Raw genomic sequence first — 16,784 nt, forward strand, 5'->3', positions numbered from 1 at the left:
GGAATAGTTACTGTCTGTTCTACTCCTATATAGAGGGGACTAGTTACTGTCTGTTCTAGTCCTATATAAAGCACAGAGGGGACTAGTTACTGTCTGTTCTAGTCCTATATAGAGGGGACTAGTTACTGTCTGTTCTAGTCCTATATAAAGTACAGAGGGGACTAGTTACTGTCTGTTCTACTCCTATATAAAGTACAGAGGGGACTAGTTACTGTCTGTTCTACTCCTATATAAAGTACAGAGGGGACTAGTTACTGTCTGTTCTAGTCCTATATAGAGGGGACTAGTTACTGTCTGTTCTAGTCCTATATAGAGGGGACTAGTTACTGTCTGTTCTAGTCCTATATAAAGTACAGAGGGGACTAGTTACTGTCTGTTCTACTCCTATATAAAGTACAGAGGGGACTAGTTACTGTCTGTTCTACTCCTATATAAAGCACAGAGGGACTAGTTACTGTCTGTTCTAGTCCTATATAAAGCACAGAGGGGACTAGTTACTGTCTGTTCTAGTCCTATATAGAGGGGACTAGTTACTGTCTGTTCTAGTCCTATATAAAGTACAGAGGGGACTAGTTACTGTCTGTTCTAGTCCTATATAAGTACAGAGGGGACTAGTTACTGTCTGTTCTACTCCTATATAAAGTACAGAGGGGACTAGTTACTGTCTGTTCTACTCCTATATAAGTACAGAGGGGACTAGTTACTGTCTGTTCTAGTCCTATATAAAGTACAGAGGGGACTAGTTACTGTCTGTTCTACTCCTATATAAAGTACAGAGGGGACTAGTTACTGTCTGTTCTAGTCCTATATAAAGTACAGAGGGGACTAGTTACTGTCTGTTCTACTCCTATATAAAGTACAGAGGGGACTAGTTACTGTCTGTTCTACTCCTATATAAAGTACAGAGGGGACTAGTTACTGTCTGTTCTACTCCTATATAAAGTGCAGAGGGGACTAGTTACTGTCTGTTCTACTCCTATATAAAGTACAGAGGGGACTAGTTACTGTCTGTTCTAGTCCTATATAAAGTACAGAGGGGACTAGTTACTGTCTGTTCTAGTCCTATATAAAGCACAGAGGGGACTAGTTACTGTCTGTTCTAGTCCTATATAAAGTACAGAGGGGACTAGTTACTGTCTGTTCTACTCCTATATAAAGTACAGAGGGGACTAGTTACTGTCTGTTCTACTCCTATATAAAGTACTGTTTTCAAAGAACAACTCTCAGCCAACATCTATTACCAAAACAGAGCTATTCCTCTGTTCCACAATGTAAATGTCATCCAACTTCCCCCTTATCATGCTGTAGAATAAAGGATGGTGACATTATAATGGCCTCAAGACAAAGATAACAAACATTCATATTGAAACTGAAAGTCTCAGTAGTGAATTGTTTGCAACAGACACAAGGTAAAGAAAGGACTCCGTGTGACTGTTTACAGTCTGAGTTGAGAGAAACGGTCAGAGGGGGGAGGGGCTGAACACCGTCTGTGGAAAGTACCGGAAGAATCCACTCCTGACACAGATGTTGGCAAAAGGACAAACATGGCATTTGAAACGACACTTTATACAGCAGCTGGTTTACTGCTGTTAATAGAGGTCAGGGGAAGGTGCTGACGGAGTCTTTGGAAAGTACCTCAACCTCCCTGACAAGAAGGAAGGGAAGGTGCTGACGGAATCTTTGGAAAGTACCTCAACCTCCCTGACACAGGTGAAGGTGGAAGGACACAAGCATTGAGATTGAACATTTGAAAACACTCTTGTAGACAGCATGGAAAGGCAAATGGTGAGTTGACTATTGACTACATCAGGCAAATGGTGAGTTGACTCTATTGACTACATCAGGCAAATGGTGAGTTGACTCTATTGACTACATCAGGCAAATGGTGAGTTGACTCTATTGACTACATCAGGCAAATGGTGAGTTGACTCTATTGACTACATCAGGCAAATGGTGAGTTGACTCTATTGACTACATCAGGCAAATGGTGAGTTGACTATTGACTACATCAGGCAAATGGTGAGTTGACTCTATTGACTACATCAGGCAAATGGTGAGTTGACTCTATTGACTACATCAGGCAAATGGTGAGTTGACTCTATTGACTACATCAGGCAAATGGTGAGTTGACTCTATTGACTACATCAGGCAAATGGTGAGTTGACTCTATTGACTACATCAGGCAAATGGTGAGTTGACTATTGACTACATCAGGCAAATGGTGAGTTGACTATTGACTACATCACGCAAATGGTGAGTTGACTCTATTGGGCCTCATTAATTAATTTCAATTGACTGATTTCCTTCTATAAACTGTAACTCAGTAAAGTCGTTGAAATTGTTGCATGTTGCGTTTATATTTTTGTTCAGTATAAACATGTTAATACAAACTGATATATAACCCAGTGTACTGAAGGTTGATCTCACTTCCCCTGTGGATATTATTTCACATTACTTCCAAGGTGGCATAGCAGTTCAGACGTCTTTTGTCCTCGTCTTGTCGTGTCCTATATATATATATATTTACAACTTTTTCACATACATTTTATTTTTATTTTCCACCAACTCATCTTCAAAACACTCTCCTGCAACCCGCCTCACCAATGTATATTTATAAAAAAGTATTATTTACCTCAGATCTGTAATCCTCCAAGAAGCTAGCCAGAAACTCCAGGAGGCTGGCCTGAAACTAGCCAGAAGCTAATCCAGAAGCTAGTTCAGAAGCTAGTTAGCTCCTTTACTGGCAAATCGTTAGTATTCAGCTAACCACGGTTTGTGGTCATCAGCTATCCTTCAGCTCGAAAATCTATCGCCAGTTCTGTACGGCGCAGCGCGGCTCGGAACGGAACATACCGGACCAATTTTTCTCTCCATGTCCCTGGATTTCGACTGCTCTCTGGACATTCATACCCGGATCTCACAGCTAGCTAGCTGCTATCCGTGTGACTATCGGCCTTCGTCGATTCCGGAGCAAACATCAATTATTCCGGAGCTAGCAAGCTCCGTCAATCACTCCTGAGTTCCATCAATCACACCTGGGCTGCAGTCACCTATCCGGACCCGTTTTACTGCCTTCGCGGAGCCCCACCGGGCCTTCACAACTGGACTGCCGACGTTATCTACCCGAAGGAGTTATTCGGCTGGCTCCTCCGTCGCGACGTTACCTGAACGCCCATCTGCGGCCTGCTAACCGTTAGCTGTCTTACCGGCTGCTATCTGAATAGACAATCGGACAATTTTTTTTTAAATTTTTTTTAATTATTATTATTATGTTTTCTTCTTGGGCCTCTATAACTATATCTATTGTTTTTATTTTTGTTGTTGTTGTGTGATTTGGATTAATCCCCTCTACCACACGGAACCCCACTAATCTACTGACGGAACGCAAGAGGTGGCTAACAACAGACCTCCATCCTATGCTAGCTTGCTACCGATGCCCTGGCTAGCTGTCTAAATCACCAACCAACCTCTCCACTCACCGGACCCTTTTGATCACTCGACTAAGCATGCCTCTCCTTAATGTCAATATGTCTTGTCCATTTCTGTTCTGGTTAGTGTTTATTGGCTTATTTCACTGTAGAGCCTCTAGTCCTGCTCACTATACCTTATCCAACCTATTAGTTCCACCACCCACACATGCAATGACATCTCCTGGTTTCAACGATGTTTCTAGAGACAATATCTCTCTCTGCAATGAGTGGATAAACAGTGTCAGTTAGGGGAACATCAGGCAAATGGTGAGTTGACCCTATTGACTACATCAGGCAAATGGTGAGTTGACTATTGACTACATCAGGCAAATGGTGAGTTGACCCTATTGACTACATCAGGCAAATGGTGAGTTGACCCTATTGACTACATCAGGCAAATGGTGAGTTGACCATATTGACTACATCAGGCAAATGGTGAGTTGACCCTATTGACTACATCAGGCAAATGGTGAGTTGACTATATTGACTACATCAGGCAAATGGTGAGTTGACTATTGACTACATCAGGCAAATGGTGAGTTGACTCTATTGACTACATCAGGCAAATGGTGAGTTGACCCTATTGACTACATCAGGCAAATGGTGAGTTGACTACATTGACTACATCAGGCAAATGGTGAGTTGACCCTATTGACTACATCAGGCAAATGGTGAGTAGACTATATTGACTACATCAGGCAAATGGTGAGTTGACCCTATTGACTACATCAGGCAAATGGTGAGTTGACCCTATTGACTACATCAGGCAAATGGTGAGTTGACTATATTGACTACATCAGGCAAATGGTGAGTTGACTATATTGACTACATCAGGCAAATGGTGAGTTGACTATATTGACTACATAAGGCAAATGGTGAGTTGACTATATTGACTACATCAGGCAAATGGTGAGTTGACCCTATTGACTACATCAGGCAAATGGTGAGTTGACCCTATTGACTACATCAGGCAAATGGTGAGTTGACCCTATTGACTACATCAGGCAAATGGTAAGTTGACTATTGACTACATCAGGAAAATGGTGAGTTGACTATATTGACTACATCAGGCAAATGGTGAGTTGACTATATTGACTACATCAGGCAAATGGTGAGTTGACTATATTGACTACATCAGGCAAATGGTGAGTTGACCATATTGACTACATCAGGCAAATGGTGAGTTGACCCTATTGACTACATCAGGCAAATGGTGAGTTGACTATATTGACTACATCAGGCAAATGGTGAGTTGACTATTGACTACATCAGGCAAATGGTGAGTTGACCCTATTGACTACATCAGGCAAATGGTGAGTTGACCCTATTGACTACATCAGGCAAATGGTGAGTTGACTATTGACTACATCAGGCAAATGGTGAGTTGACTATATTGACTACATCAGGCAAATGGTGAGTTGACTATATTGACTACATCAGGCAAATGGTGAGTTGACTATTGACTACATCAGGCAAATGGTGAGTTGACTATTGACTACATCAGGCAAATGGTGAGTTGACTCTATTGACTACATCAGGCAAATGGTGAGTTGACCCTATTGACTACATCAGGCAAATGGTGAGTTGACTATTGACTACATCAGGCAAATGGTGAGTTGACCCTATTGACTACATCAGGCAAATGGTGAGTTGACCCTATTGACTACATCAGGCAAATGGTGAGTTGACCCTATTGACTACATCAGGCAAATGGTGAGTTGACTATATTGACTACATCAGGCAAATGGTGAGTTGACTCTATTGACTACATCAGGCAAATGGTGAGTTGACCCTATTGACTACATCAGGCAAATGGTGAGTTGACTATTGACTACATCAGGCAAATGGTGAGTTGACCCTATTGACTACATCAGGCAAATGGTTAGTTGACCCTATTGACTACATCAGGCAAATGGTGAGTTGACCCTATTGACTACATCAGGCAAATGGTGAGTTGACTATATTGACTACATCAGGCAAATGGTGAGTTGACCCTATTGACTACATCAGGCAAATGGTGAGTTGACCCTATTGACTACATCAGGCAAATGGTGAGTTGACCATATTGACTACATCAGGCAAATGGTGAGTTGACCCTATTGACTACATCAGGCAAATGGTGAGTTGACTATATTGACTACATCAGGCAAATGGTGAGTTGACTATTGACTACATCAGGCAAATGGTGAGTTGACTCTATTGACTACATCAGGCAAATGGTGAGTTGACCCTATTGACTACATCAGGCAAATGGTGAGTTGACTATTGACTACATCAGGCAAATGGTGAGTTGACTACATTGACTACATCAGGCAAATGGTGAGTTGACCCTATTGACTACATCAGGCAAATGGTGAGTAGACTATATTGACTACATCAGGCAAATGGTGAGTTGACCCTATTGACTACATCAGGCAAATGGTGAGTTGACTATTGACTACATCAGGCAAATGGTGAGTTGACCCTATTGACTACATCAGGCAAATGGTGAGTTGACTATATTGACTACATCAGGCAAATGGTGAGTTGACTACATTGACTACATCAGGCAAATGGTGAGTTGACCCTATTGACTACATCAGGCAAATGGTGAGTTGACTATATTGACTACATCAGGCAAATGGTGAGTTGACTATATTGACTTCATCGGGCAAATGGTGAGTTGACTATTGACTACATCAGGCAAATGGTGAGTTGACTATATTGACTACATCAGGCAAATGGTGAGTTGACTATATTGACTACATCAGGCAAATGGTGAGTTGACTCTAATTGACTAGGTACAGCAAATGGTGAGTTGACTCTAATTGACTAGGTACAGCAGTAGTGCATTGTTTTTGATTCCAAATACTAATCAGAACCTTCCCCCTGGGAAAATGTCAATGTCCTTAATGTTACGCGGAAAGACACAGGAACCCAAGAGCAGACTCAGAGCAGGAAACAGAGATATGGAGAGATATGGAGTGCAGATCTGGGCAAGACCGGATGTGTTGCAGACAAACCAGATGTGGAGACTGAGGTTGGAGTAGAACAGGGTAAACAGGTCCTGAGGGGAATCCAAGGTAGCGGTGGTGAGATGTGGAACAGGAGACAGAGACCGAGCAATACTGCAATGAGTGGATAAACAGTGTCAGTTAGGGGAAACGGGCACAGCAGAGTAACAGAATCTTGAATAATCACAAATGGCTAGAATCATGAACTGACTGAACGGAGATTACGATCTGGCAGCGTGGAAGTGGCAGGACTGAGTATTTGTAGAGGTCTTGATTATGGAATGGGTTGCAGCTGGTGGGGATCTACTCTGACTCCAGCACACATGTCTCCAACCACACAGGGAGAGGGAGGGAGAGAGAGAGAGAGAGAGAGAGAGAGAGAGAGAGAGAGAGAGAGAGGGAGAGAGAGAGAGAGAGAGAGAGAGAGAGAGAGAGAGAGAACGAGAGAGAACGAGAGAGAGTGAGAGAGAGACAGAGAGAGAGAGAGAGAGGGAGAGAGAGAGAGAGGGGGAGAGAGAGAGATATAGAGGGAGAGGGGAGAGAGAGATATAGAGGGGGAGAGAGAGAGGGGGGGGAGAGAGACAGAGAGAGAGAGACAGAGAGAGACAGAGAGAGAGTGAGACAGAGAGAGACAGAGAGAGAGACAGCGAGAGAGAGAGAGAGAACGAGAGTGAGAGAGAGACAGAGAGAACGAGAGTGAGAGAGAGACAGCGAGAGAGAGAGAGACAGCGAGAGAGAGAGACAGCGAGAGAGAGAGACAGCGAGAGAGAGAGACAGCAAGAGAGAGAGACAGCGAGAGAGAGAGAGAGACAGTGAGAGAGAGACAGTGAGAGAGAGAGAGAGACAGCGAGAGAGAGAGAGAGAGAGAGAGACAGCGAGAGAGAGAGAGAGTGTACAGGGGGAGTAACTGCAGGTCAAGAAGAAACCAGATGAACACCAGAGGGCATAGCAGGAGCAGATGTGACAATTAATTCACTATTATACAGTCCTGACTGAGATTTGAAAACTGACTTCCCAACCAGTTGTGAATGAAGAGTTGAAGAGTTAAGCCACAACTTTTTAGTTTGGGGAAATGAAATATAGAAGGGAATCATGGCACCTCTAACCCACATTACTACAAGTACAATTCCTCATCCTCAAATCCCGTCTTCTGATGCTGGTTTTGTTGTTTAACAGAGGCCAGCGAGTTATGACATGAGTGGACAACGCAGAGCTTTATTGCTAATTGTCAGGGACAAGGAGAAGATGAAGAGTAACCGTTGCAGTTTTGAAGTTGACCGTCAAACAATGGAGACGTTTTTTGAGGGGTGTGGTTTCCAGTATCGCAGTGTGCTGGACGAAACAGCTCAGGTAATGACAAAGGACAGTTCTGTTATTTATTTGATTGATTGTGTAACATGATCTCAGTGATCGATCTGTTGATTGGTCAGTTTATTATCTCATTTCAGGAAATGAAGGAGGAAGTAATAAACTTCAGAAACAGCATCAACAGGAGCAGCGGGAACATCAGCTGTGTGTTTGTGGTGACTTCGTCTCACGGACACCGGGACGTCATCATAGGTGCAGATAAAAAGACCCTGGCAGTAAAAGATATAATCGAACCGTTTGGAGACGAGCTGTGTCCCAAGATGAAGGGGAAACCTAAGGTCTTCATCATAGATGCCTGCAGGGGGAGTAAGTTTAAATGTTCCTACCTCGTCTCGTCTAACACGAAGGCTCAGCATTCCCCAACAGTCCAGTTACAAGTCAGAATGTTGGAACAAACTTCATTTCAACTCACTTTACCTGTCGTCTGACGATTGTGTCCCGGTGTCGGGAGGTAATGTGGAATAATATCCACAGGGGAAGTGAGATCAACCTTCAGTACACTGGGTTATATATCAGTTTGTATTAACATGTTTATACTGAACAAAAATATAAACGCAACATGCAACAATTTCAACGACTTTACTGAGTTACAGTTTATAGAAGGAAATCAGTCAATTGAAATTAATTAATGAGGCCCTAATCTATGGATTTCACGACTGGGAATACAGATATGCATCGGTTGGTCACAGATACCTGAAAAAAAATGTAGAGGCGTGGATCAGAAAAACAGTCCGTATCTGGTGTGACCACCTGGAACATGCTGTCGTACACGGCGGTCCAGAGCATCCCAAACATGCTCAATGGGTGACATGGTGAGTATGCAGGCCATGGAAGAACTGGGACTTTTTCAGCTTCCAGGTATTGTGTACAGATCCTTACGACATGGGTCCGTGCGTTATCATGCTGCAACATGAGGTGATGGCGGCGGATGAATGGCAGTCTGATGTTTAGGCAAATCTCTACCATGAGGGGTAGTTTAATCAATAACAGGCTTAACCAAATGACAAGACAGAATACAATATGGAATTTTAATGAATGGTTTGGGCAAGGCCTCATCTCAGAGGAATGCTTCTCAGAGGAATGCTTCTCAGAGGAATGCTCCTCAGAGGAATGCTCCTTAGAGGAATCCTTCTCAGAGGAATGCTCCTCAGAGGAATGCTTCTCAGAGGAATGCCCCTCATACGAATGCTTCTCAGAGGTGGAAGGTCAGAGGGAGAGCTAAGGTTTGAGTAGACATATACATATTCCCCTGTATTTATGCCCATTGGTTGACAGAAAGGGAGGTGATTATTGTACGAGTGAGCCCATAGGTTAATCAGCAAGCGTGGTGGAATTGGCTTGGTGTGTCATGCCCATAGGTTAATCAGCAAGTGTGGTGGAATTGGCTTGGTGTGTCATGCCCATAGGTTAATCAGCAAGCGTGGTGGAATTGGCTTGGTGTGTCATGCCCATAGGTTAATCAGCAAGCGTGGTGGAATTGGCTTGGTGTGTCATGCCCATAGGTTAATCAGCAAGCGTGGTGGAATTGGCTTGGTGTGTCATGCCCATAGGCTGAAGTTAATAGTTGAATGACATTCCCCACGCTTGACAATAGTAAAGGAGGAAGAGACATTATGGTGATGAGGTAACAATGTAAACATTACCATAGTAATATCTGCTATGTGAGATAGTAGAGACGTTATGGTGATGATGTAACAATGTAAACATTACCATAGTAATATCTGCTATGTGAGATAGTAGAGACGTGATGATGTAACAATGTAAACATTACCATAGTAATATCTGCTATGTGAGATAGTAGAGACGTGATGATGTAACAATGTATACATTACCATAGTAATATCTGCTATGTGAGATAGTAGAGACGTGATGATGCAACAATGTAAACATTACCATAGTAATATCTGCTATGTGAGATAGTAGAGACGTGATGATGCAACAATGTAAACATTACCATAGTAATATCTGCTATGTGAGATAGTAGAGACGTGATGATGTAACAATGTAAACATTACCATAGTAATATCTGCTATGTGAGATAGTAGAGACGTGATGATGTAACAATGTAAACATTACCATAGTAACATCTGCTATGTGAGATAGTAGAGACGTGAATTATATTTTATATTACTGGATGAAAGTGACAAGCCATTCAGACGATCCTGATTGATCGTAAACTACATTATACTGACATATATTTAAAACTGTATTTTATTATTTCACCTTTATTTAACCAGGTAGGCTAGTTGAGAACAAGTTCTCATTTACAACTGCGACCTGGCCAACATAAAGCAAAGCAGTGTGAACAGACAACAACACAGAGTTACACATGGAATAAACAAACATACAGTCAATAACACAATAGAAAAGAAAAATCTATGTACAGTGTGTGTAAATGTAGAAGAGTAGGGAGGTAAGGCAATAAATAGGCCATAGAGGCTAAATAATTACAATTTAACAGTAACACTGTAGTGATAGATGTGAAGATGATGATGTGCAAGTAGAGATACTGGGGTGCAAACGAACAAGAGGGTAAGTAATAACATGGGGATGAGGTAGTCGGATGTGCTATTTACAGATGGGCTGTGTAGAGGTACAGTGATCGGTAAGCTACTCTGGCAGCTGATGCTTAAAGTTAGAGGGGGAGATATAAGACTCCAGCTTCAGTGATTTATGCAGTTTGTTCCAGTCATTGGCAGCAGAGAACTGGAAGGAAAGGCGGCCAAAAGAAGTGTTGGCTTTGAGGGTGACCAGTGAAATATATCTGCTGGAACGCGTGCTACGGGTGGGTGCTGCTATGGTGACCAGTGAGCTGAGATAAGGCGTGGCTTTACCTAGCAAATACTTATAGATGATCATTGATATATGCAGAGAATAGAGTCGGCCCGAGAATTGAACCCTGTGGCACCCCCATAGAGACTGCCAGGGGTCCAGACACCAGTCCAATTTGACACACTGAACTCTATCTGAGAAGTATTTAGTGAACCAGGTGAGGCAGTCATTAGAGAAGCCAAGGCTATTGAGTCTGCCGATAAGAATGTGGTGATTGACAGAGTCGAAAGCCTTGGCCAGGTCGATGAAGACGGCTGCACAGTACTGTCTTTTATCGATGGCGGTTATGATATGTTTGCAAAACCACCTGACTGACCCCTAGTCAACTCCTAAATGCTCCCGTCTATAATCATGATACTACTACGTTTATTATAGGATTAATGGAGACTAACTGTTTACCATGTTTATGTTGAAGGTAACCATGATACTACTACGTTTACTATAGGATTAATGGAGACTAACTGTTTACCATGTTTATGTTGAAGGTAACCATGATACTACTACGTTTACTATAGGATTAATGGAGACTAACTGTTTACCATGTTTATGTTGAAGGTAACCATGATACTACTACGTTTACTATAGGATTAATGGAGACTAACTGTTTACCATGTTTATGTTGAAGGTAACCATGATACTACTACGTTTACTATAGGATTAATGGAGACTAACTGTTTACCATGTTTATGTTGAAGGTAACCATGATACTACTACGTTTACTATAGGATTAATGGAGACTAACTGTTTACCATGTTTATGTTGAAGGTAACCATGATACTACTACGTTTACTATAGGATTAATGGAGACTAACTGTTTACCATGTTTATGTTGAAGGTAACCATGATACTACTACGTTTACTATAGGATTAATGGAGACTAACTGTTTACCATGTTTATGCTGAAGGTAACCATGATACTACTATGTTTACTATAGGATTAATGGAGACTAACTGTTTACCATGTTTATGTTGAAGGTAACCATGATACTACTACGTTTACTATAGGATTAATGGAGACTAACTGTTTACCATGTTTATGTTGAAGGTAACCATGATACTACTACGTTTACTATAGGATTAATGGAGACTAACTGTTTACCATGTTTATGTTGAAGGTAACCATGATACTACTACGTTTACTATAGGATTAATGGAGACTAACTGTTTACCATGTTTATGTTGAAGGTAACCATGATACTACTACGTTTACTATAGGATTAATGGAGACTAAGTGTTTACCATGTTTATGTTGAAGGTAACCATGATACTACTACGTTTACTATAGGATTAATGGAGACTAACTGTTTACCATGTTTATGTTGAAGGTAACCATGATACTACTACGTTTACTATAGGATTAATGGAGACTAACTGTTTACCATGTTTATGTTGAAGGTAACCATGATACTACTACGTTTACTATAGGATTAATGGAGACTAACTGTTTACCATGTTTATGTTGAAGGTAACCATGATACTACTACGTTTACTATAGGATTAATGGAGACTAACTGTTTACCATGTTTATGTTGAAGGTAACCATGATACTACTACGTTTACTATAGGATTAATGGAGACTAAGTGTTTACCATGTTTATGTTGAAGGTAACCATGATACTACTACGTTTACTATAGGATTAATGGAGACTAACTGTTTACCATGTTTATGTTGAAGGTAACCATGATACTACTACGTTTACTATAGGATTAATGGAGACTAACTGTTTACCATGTTTATGTTGAAGGTAACCATGATACTACTACGTTTACTATAGGATTAATGGAGACTAACTGTTTACCATGTTTATGTTGAAGGTAACCATGATACTGGAGTTCACTTTGATTCTGCTGCTGATGAAAAACGATCAAAGGAAGCCATGGCCACAAAAGAGTACCGGTCCACTCGGGTGCCACCGTGCATCAATGACATGCTGGTTGCATATGCAGCCATGACAGGTAACTGTACTTGAGTGAAATCTACACACAATACCCCATAATGACATCACAATACCCCATAATGACATCACAATATCCCATAATGACATCACAATACCCCATAATGACATCACAATACCCCATAATGACATCACAATATCCCATAATGACATCACAATACCCCATAATGACATCACAATACCCCATAATGACAAAGTGAAAACAAGTTGATACATTTTTGCAAATGTATTAAAAATAAACAGGAAATACCTTATTTACATTGACACAAGTATTCAGACCCTTTGCTATGAGACTCGAAATTGAGCTCAGGTACATCCTGTTTCCATTGATCATCCTTGAGATGTTTCTACAACTTGATTGGAGTCCACCGTGGTAAATGCAATTGATTTATATATATATATATAAATGAGCAAAACAATGGGGTGCAGATTGATGAGGAACATTTTGTAAAAAAATTTGGGGAATAAGGCTGTAACACAATGTGGGAGAAGGAAAGTGTGTGTGGGTGTGTGTGTGGGTGTGTGGGTGTGGGTGTGGGTGTGTGGGTGGGTGGGTGTGGGTGTGTGGGTGGGTGTGTGGGTGCGGGTGTGGGTGGGTGGGTGTGTGTGGGTGGGTGGATGTGGGTGTGTGGGTGGGTGTGTGTGTGGGTGGGTGTGTGGGTGTGGGTGGGTGTGTGGGTGTGGGTGCGGGTGTGGGTGTGGGTGGGTGTGGGTGTGTGGGTGGGTGTGTGGGTGCGGGTGGGTGGGTGTGTGTGGGTGGGTGGGTGTGTGGGTGGGTGTGTGGGTGGGTGTGTGTGGGTGTGTGTGTGTGTGTGTGTGGGTGTGTGTGTGCGTGTGTGGGTGAGTGTGTGTGTGTGTGTGTGTGTGTGTGGTGTGTAAACAGGTGTTGTAATAGTTCTGCAAAAGGACAGGTCATTGACAGATAATGTTCTTCTGATAGATTACGTGGGCATGATGATCAGCACCTTTGGGTCACATATGATTTACAACATTAGTCAAGTGTTTTCCTCACCTGGTGCAGCAGAAGAACATGTCTACAACTTGTTTGTGAAGGTACAGTGTTCATTCAAAGTTATTTTTTGTTGGCACCTTTTCCTGAGTGACGTATAACATTTGAATCACTGTTCAATTCTTGATATTACCCATTTGGTTCTTGATATTACCCATTTGGTTCTTGATATTACCCATTTGGTTCTTGATATTTCCCATTTGGTTCTTGATATTACCCATTTGGTTCTTGATATTTCCCATTTGGTTCTTGATATTACCCATTTGGTTCTTGAAGAATATAACAACAACAAAAACTCAGAAATGTGTTTTTCTTAAACTCAACATGTAAGATTTGATTCCTCCAATGTTTACAAACAACACCAAAAAACAATCTGGAACAACATTATGCAAATCAAAGACACTTCCCGTAAACCCAACAACCGGCAGCATATGATTTCCAGCCTGTATGTAGTGATCATCCTTCAATATGTGAACCCCGCAGGCCAACGCAAAGATGGTGGCAACACCCGTAGATGTCACAGTCGATGAAGGGAAGCCGACTCAGAGAACGGAACGTCGTAAAATAATTATGACAATGGAATCCACCCTCAGGAAAACCCTTTACTTGAGAAGTTCAAATGACTCTGGTGTTAAAACTATTGAACAGAAGGGAAGGAAGTAGATTTATTTGAGCTTCCTGTTCTCAGCATTACATGTTATTTCCTTGCTCTATTTGTCTACAAGATCTTCCCATTGTAATATTCCTCCATTTCTTTGGGCATTTTAAGAAATTCTTAAACCAGTAGTCAAATAAATGTACAGATTCTTCAGTGGTCACTAACCTTTAATCTACCACTCAGATGTTTGTTTTTTTAAACACGACTTTAAAAAAATCTTGAGCCTTAACATGAACCATTTAAAGACAGGAGCATTGGGGTTTGTGCAGTAGGCAAGGCACAATGCATTATCATTGCATATTGGCTTAGAATTGCCCTGCCAATGCTGTTCTTCACAGACCATTTTGAAGTTTATATGATAAATGTGTAGGTATATACACATCACCACGTGTTGTATGACATGTGAGACACAGCTGAGTGAGCGTGGTCATTTCTGTTCTACTGGTCTGATGGCCTGCAGTCTGAGGGGAGAGAGGGAAGAGGCTGCCTCTCATCTGACTCACCGTCTCTCTGCTCTCCCTCCCTCCCGTTAGAAAAGGGGACACAGCTGAGTGAGCGTGGTCATTTCTGTTCTACTGGTCTGATGGCCTGCAGTCTGAGGGGAGAGAGGGAAGAGGCTGCCTCTCATCTGACTCACCGTCTCTCTGCTCTCCCTCCCTCCCGTTAGAAAAGGGGACACAGCTGAGTGAGCGTGGTCATTTCTGTTCTACTGGTCTGATGGCCTGCAGTCTGAGGGGAGAGAGGGAAGAGGCTGCCTCTCATCTGACTCACCGTCTCTCTGCTCTCCCTCCCTCCCTTTAGAAAAGGGGACACAGCTGAGTGAGCGTGGTCATTTCTGTTCTACTGGTCTGATGGCCTGCAGTCTGAGGGGAGAGAGGGAAGAGGCTGCCTCTCATCTGACTCACCGTCTCTCTGCTCTCCCTCCCTCTCTTTAGAAAAGGGGACACAGCTGAGTGAGCGTGGTCATTTCTGTTCTACTGGTCTGATGGCCTGCAGTCTGAGGGGAGAGAGGGAAGAGGCTGCCTCTCATCTGACTCACCGTCTCTCTGCTCTCCCTCCCTCCCTTTAGAAAAGGGGACACAGCTGAGTGAGCGTGGTCATTTCTGTTCTACTGGTCTGATGGCCTGCAGTCTGAGGGGAGAGAGGGAAGAGGCTGCCTCTCATCTGACTCACCGTCTCTCTGCTCTCCCTCCCTCCCGTTAGAAAAGGGGACACAGCTGAGTGAGCGTGGTCATTTCTGTTCTACTGGTCTGATGGCCTGCAGTCTGAGGGGAGGGACGGAAGAGGCTGCCTCTCATCTGACTCACCGTCTCTCTGCTCTCCCTCCCTCCCTTTAGAAAAGGGGACACAGCTGATGGTGAAACTCAAGAGCGTTATTTCTGCCTCCATGTTGTTACTCCTGTGACCAGAGGAAGTGAAATATTCCTCCACATTAAAAAGACTGCAGTGCTGGTTGTAGCGTCAGTGGAAGTAGGATGAAAGTCGTGCATAACAGCAAACATGAACTTCCTCATAAAAACAGCAGCTCTTTGCTGTCTTCAGTGAGTCTCTCTAGTTGTGGTTTTAAACGTTTTTAAAATCTCACGGTGTAAACGGTGCTTTTCGAGGCTTCGGTCTGTAGTCTACGGCTCCGAGGAAACTGTGCAGACACAGTGATTGGTCAGCGTTAGGCCTATAGGTGCACTTCATTTGCTCTCTGGGCCTGCCGGGTAGGCGGAGTTTTACCTTCAGACACAAGAAATGGTTCAAAATGGGAACACTTTGCCTTCCCTGACGCGAAGGCTGCTGAATCAAGTGCACCTAAACGCCAACAGTGTCAAACAAAAAAATATATAATATAGCGCTTTATCCACAGAGTTTCTAAACCCAGAGGCGCAACATCGGGAGACTTCTGTGAACACTTGTGAAACAGATGAAACAGACCAGACCGGGGAAACAGACCGGGGAAACAGACCAGACCGGGGAAACAGACCAGACCTGGGGAAACAGACCAGAACTGGGGAAACAGACAAGACCTGGGGAAACAGACCAGACCGGGGAAACAGACCAGACCGGGGAAACAGACCAGACCGGGGAAACAGACCAGACCTGGGGAAACAGACCAGACCGGGGGAAACAGACCAGACCGGGGAAACAGACCAGACCTGGGGAAACAGTCCAGACCGGGGGAAACAGACCAGACCTGGGGAAACAGACCAGACCTGGGGAAACAGACCAGACCTGGGGAAACAGACCAGACCGGGGAAACAGACCAGACCGGGGAAACAGACCAGACCTGGGGAAACAGACCAGACCTGGGGAAACAGACCAGGGAAACAGACCAGACCTGGGGAAACAGACCAGACCTGGGGAAACAGACCAGACCGGGGAAACAGACCAGACCTGGGGAAACAGACCAGACCTGGGGAAACAGACCAGACCTGGGGAAATAGACCAGACCGGGGGAAACAGACCAGGGAAACAGACCGGGGGAAACAGACCAGACCCCGGGGAAACAGA

The 16,784-nt window shown here is 43.2% G+C and overlaps 1 protein-coding gene across 2 annotated transcripts; it reads left to right on the forward strand.

Annotated features, from left to right (window-relative positions):
- The first annotated feature begins 1,507 nt into the window (after positions 1-1,507).
- On the forward strand, positions 1,508-16,542 carry LOC116365268 (caspase-14). Of its 2 annotated transcripts, none has more exons than XM_031817952.1 (6): positions 1,508-1,785; positions 7,640-7,813; positions 7,912-8,137; positions 12,479-12,619; positions 13,559-13,671; positions 14,111-16,542. In XM_031817952.1, exons 1-6 carry the CDS (start codon positions 1,771-1,773, stop codon positions 14,288-14,290), a joined length of 849 nt encoding a protein of 282 aa, XP_031673812.1. In that variant the 5' UTR covers positions 1,508-1,770; the 3' UTR covers positions 14,291-16,542. The 2 variants fall into 2 exon arrangements, with proteins under 2 accessions (XP_031673812.1, XP_031673813.1); XM_031817953.1 differs by having other exon boundaries at positions 16,141-16,542.
- Positions 16,543-16,784: the final 242 nt, after the last annotated feature.

The sequence above is a fragment of the Oncorhynchus kisutch genome, unplaced genomic scaffold (genome assembly GCF_002021735.2).
Source record: "Oncorhynchus kisutch isolate 150728-3 unplaced genomic scaffold, Okis_V2 scaffold1215, whole genome shotgun sequence".
NCBI classification, from domain to species: domain Eukaryota; kingdom Metazoa; phylum Chordata; class Actinopteri; order Salmoniformes; family Salmonidae; genus Oncorhynchus; species Oncorhynchus kisutch.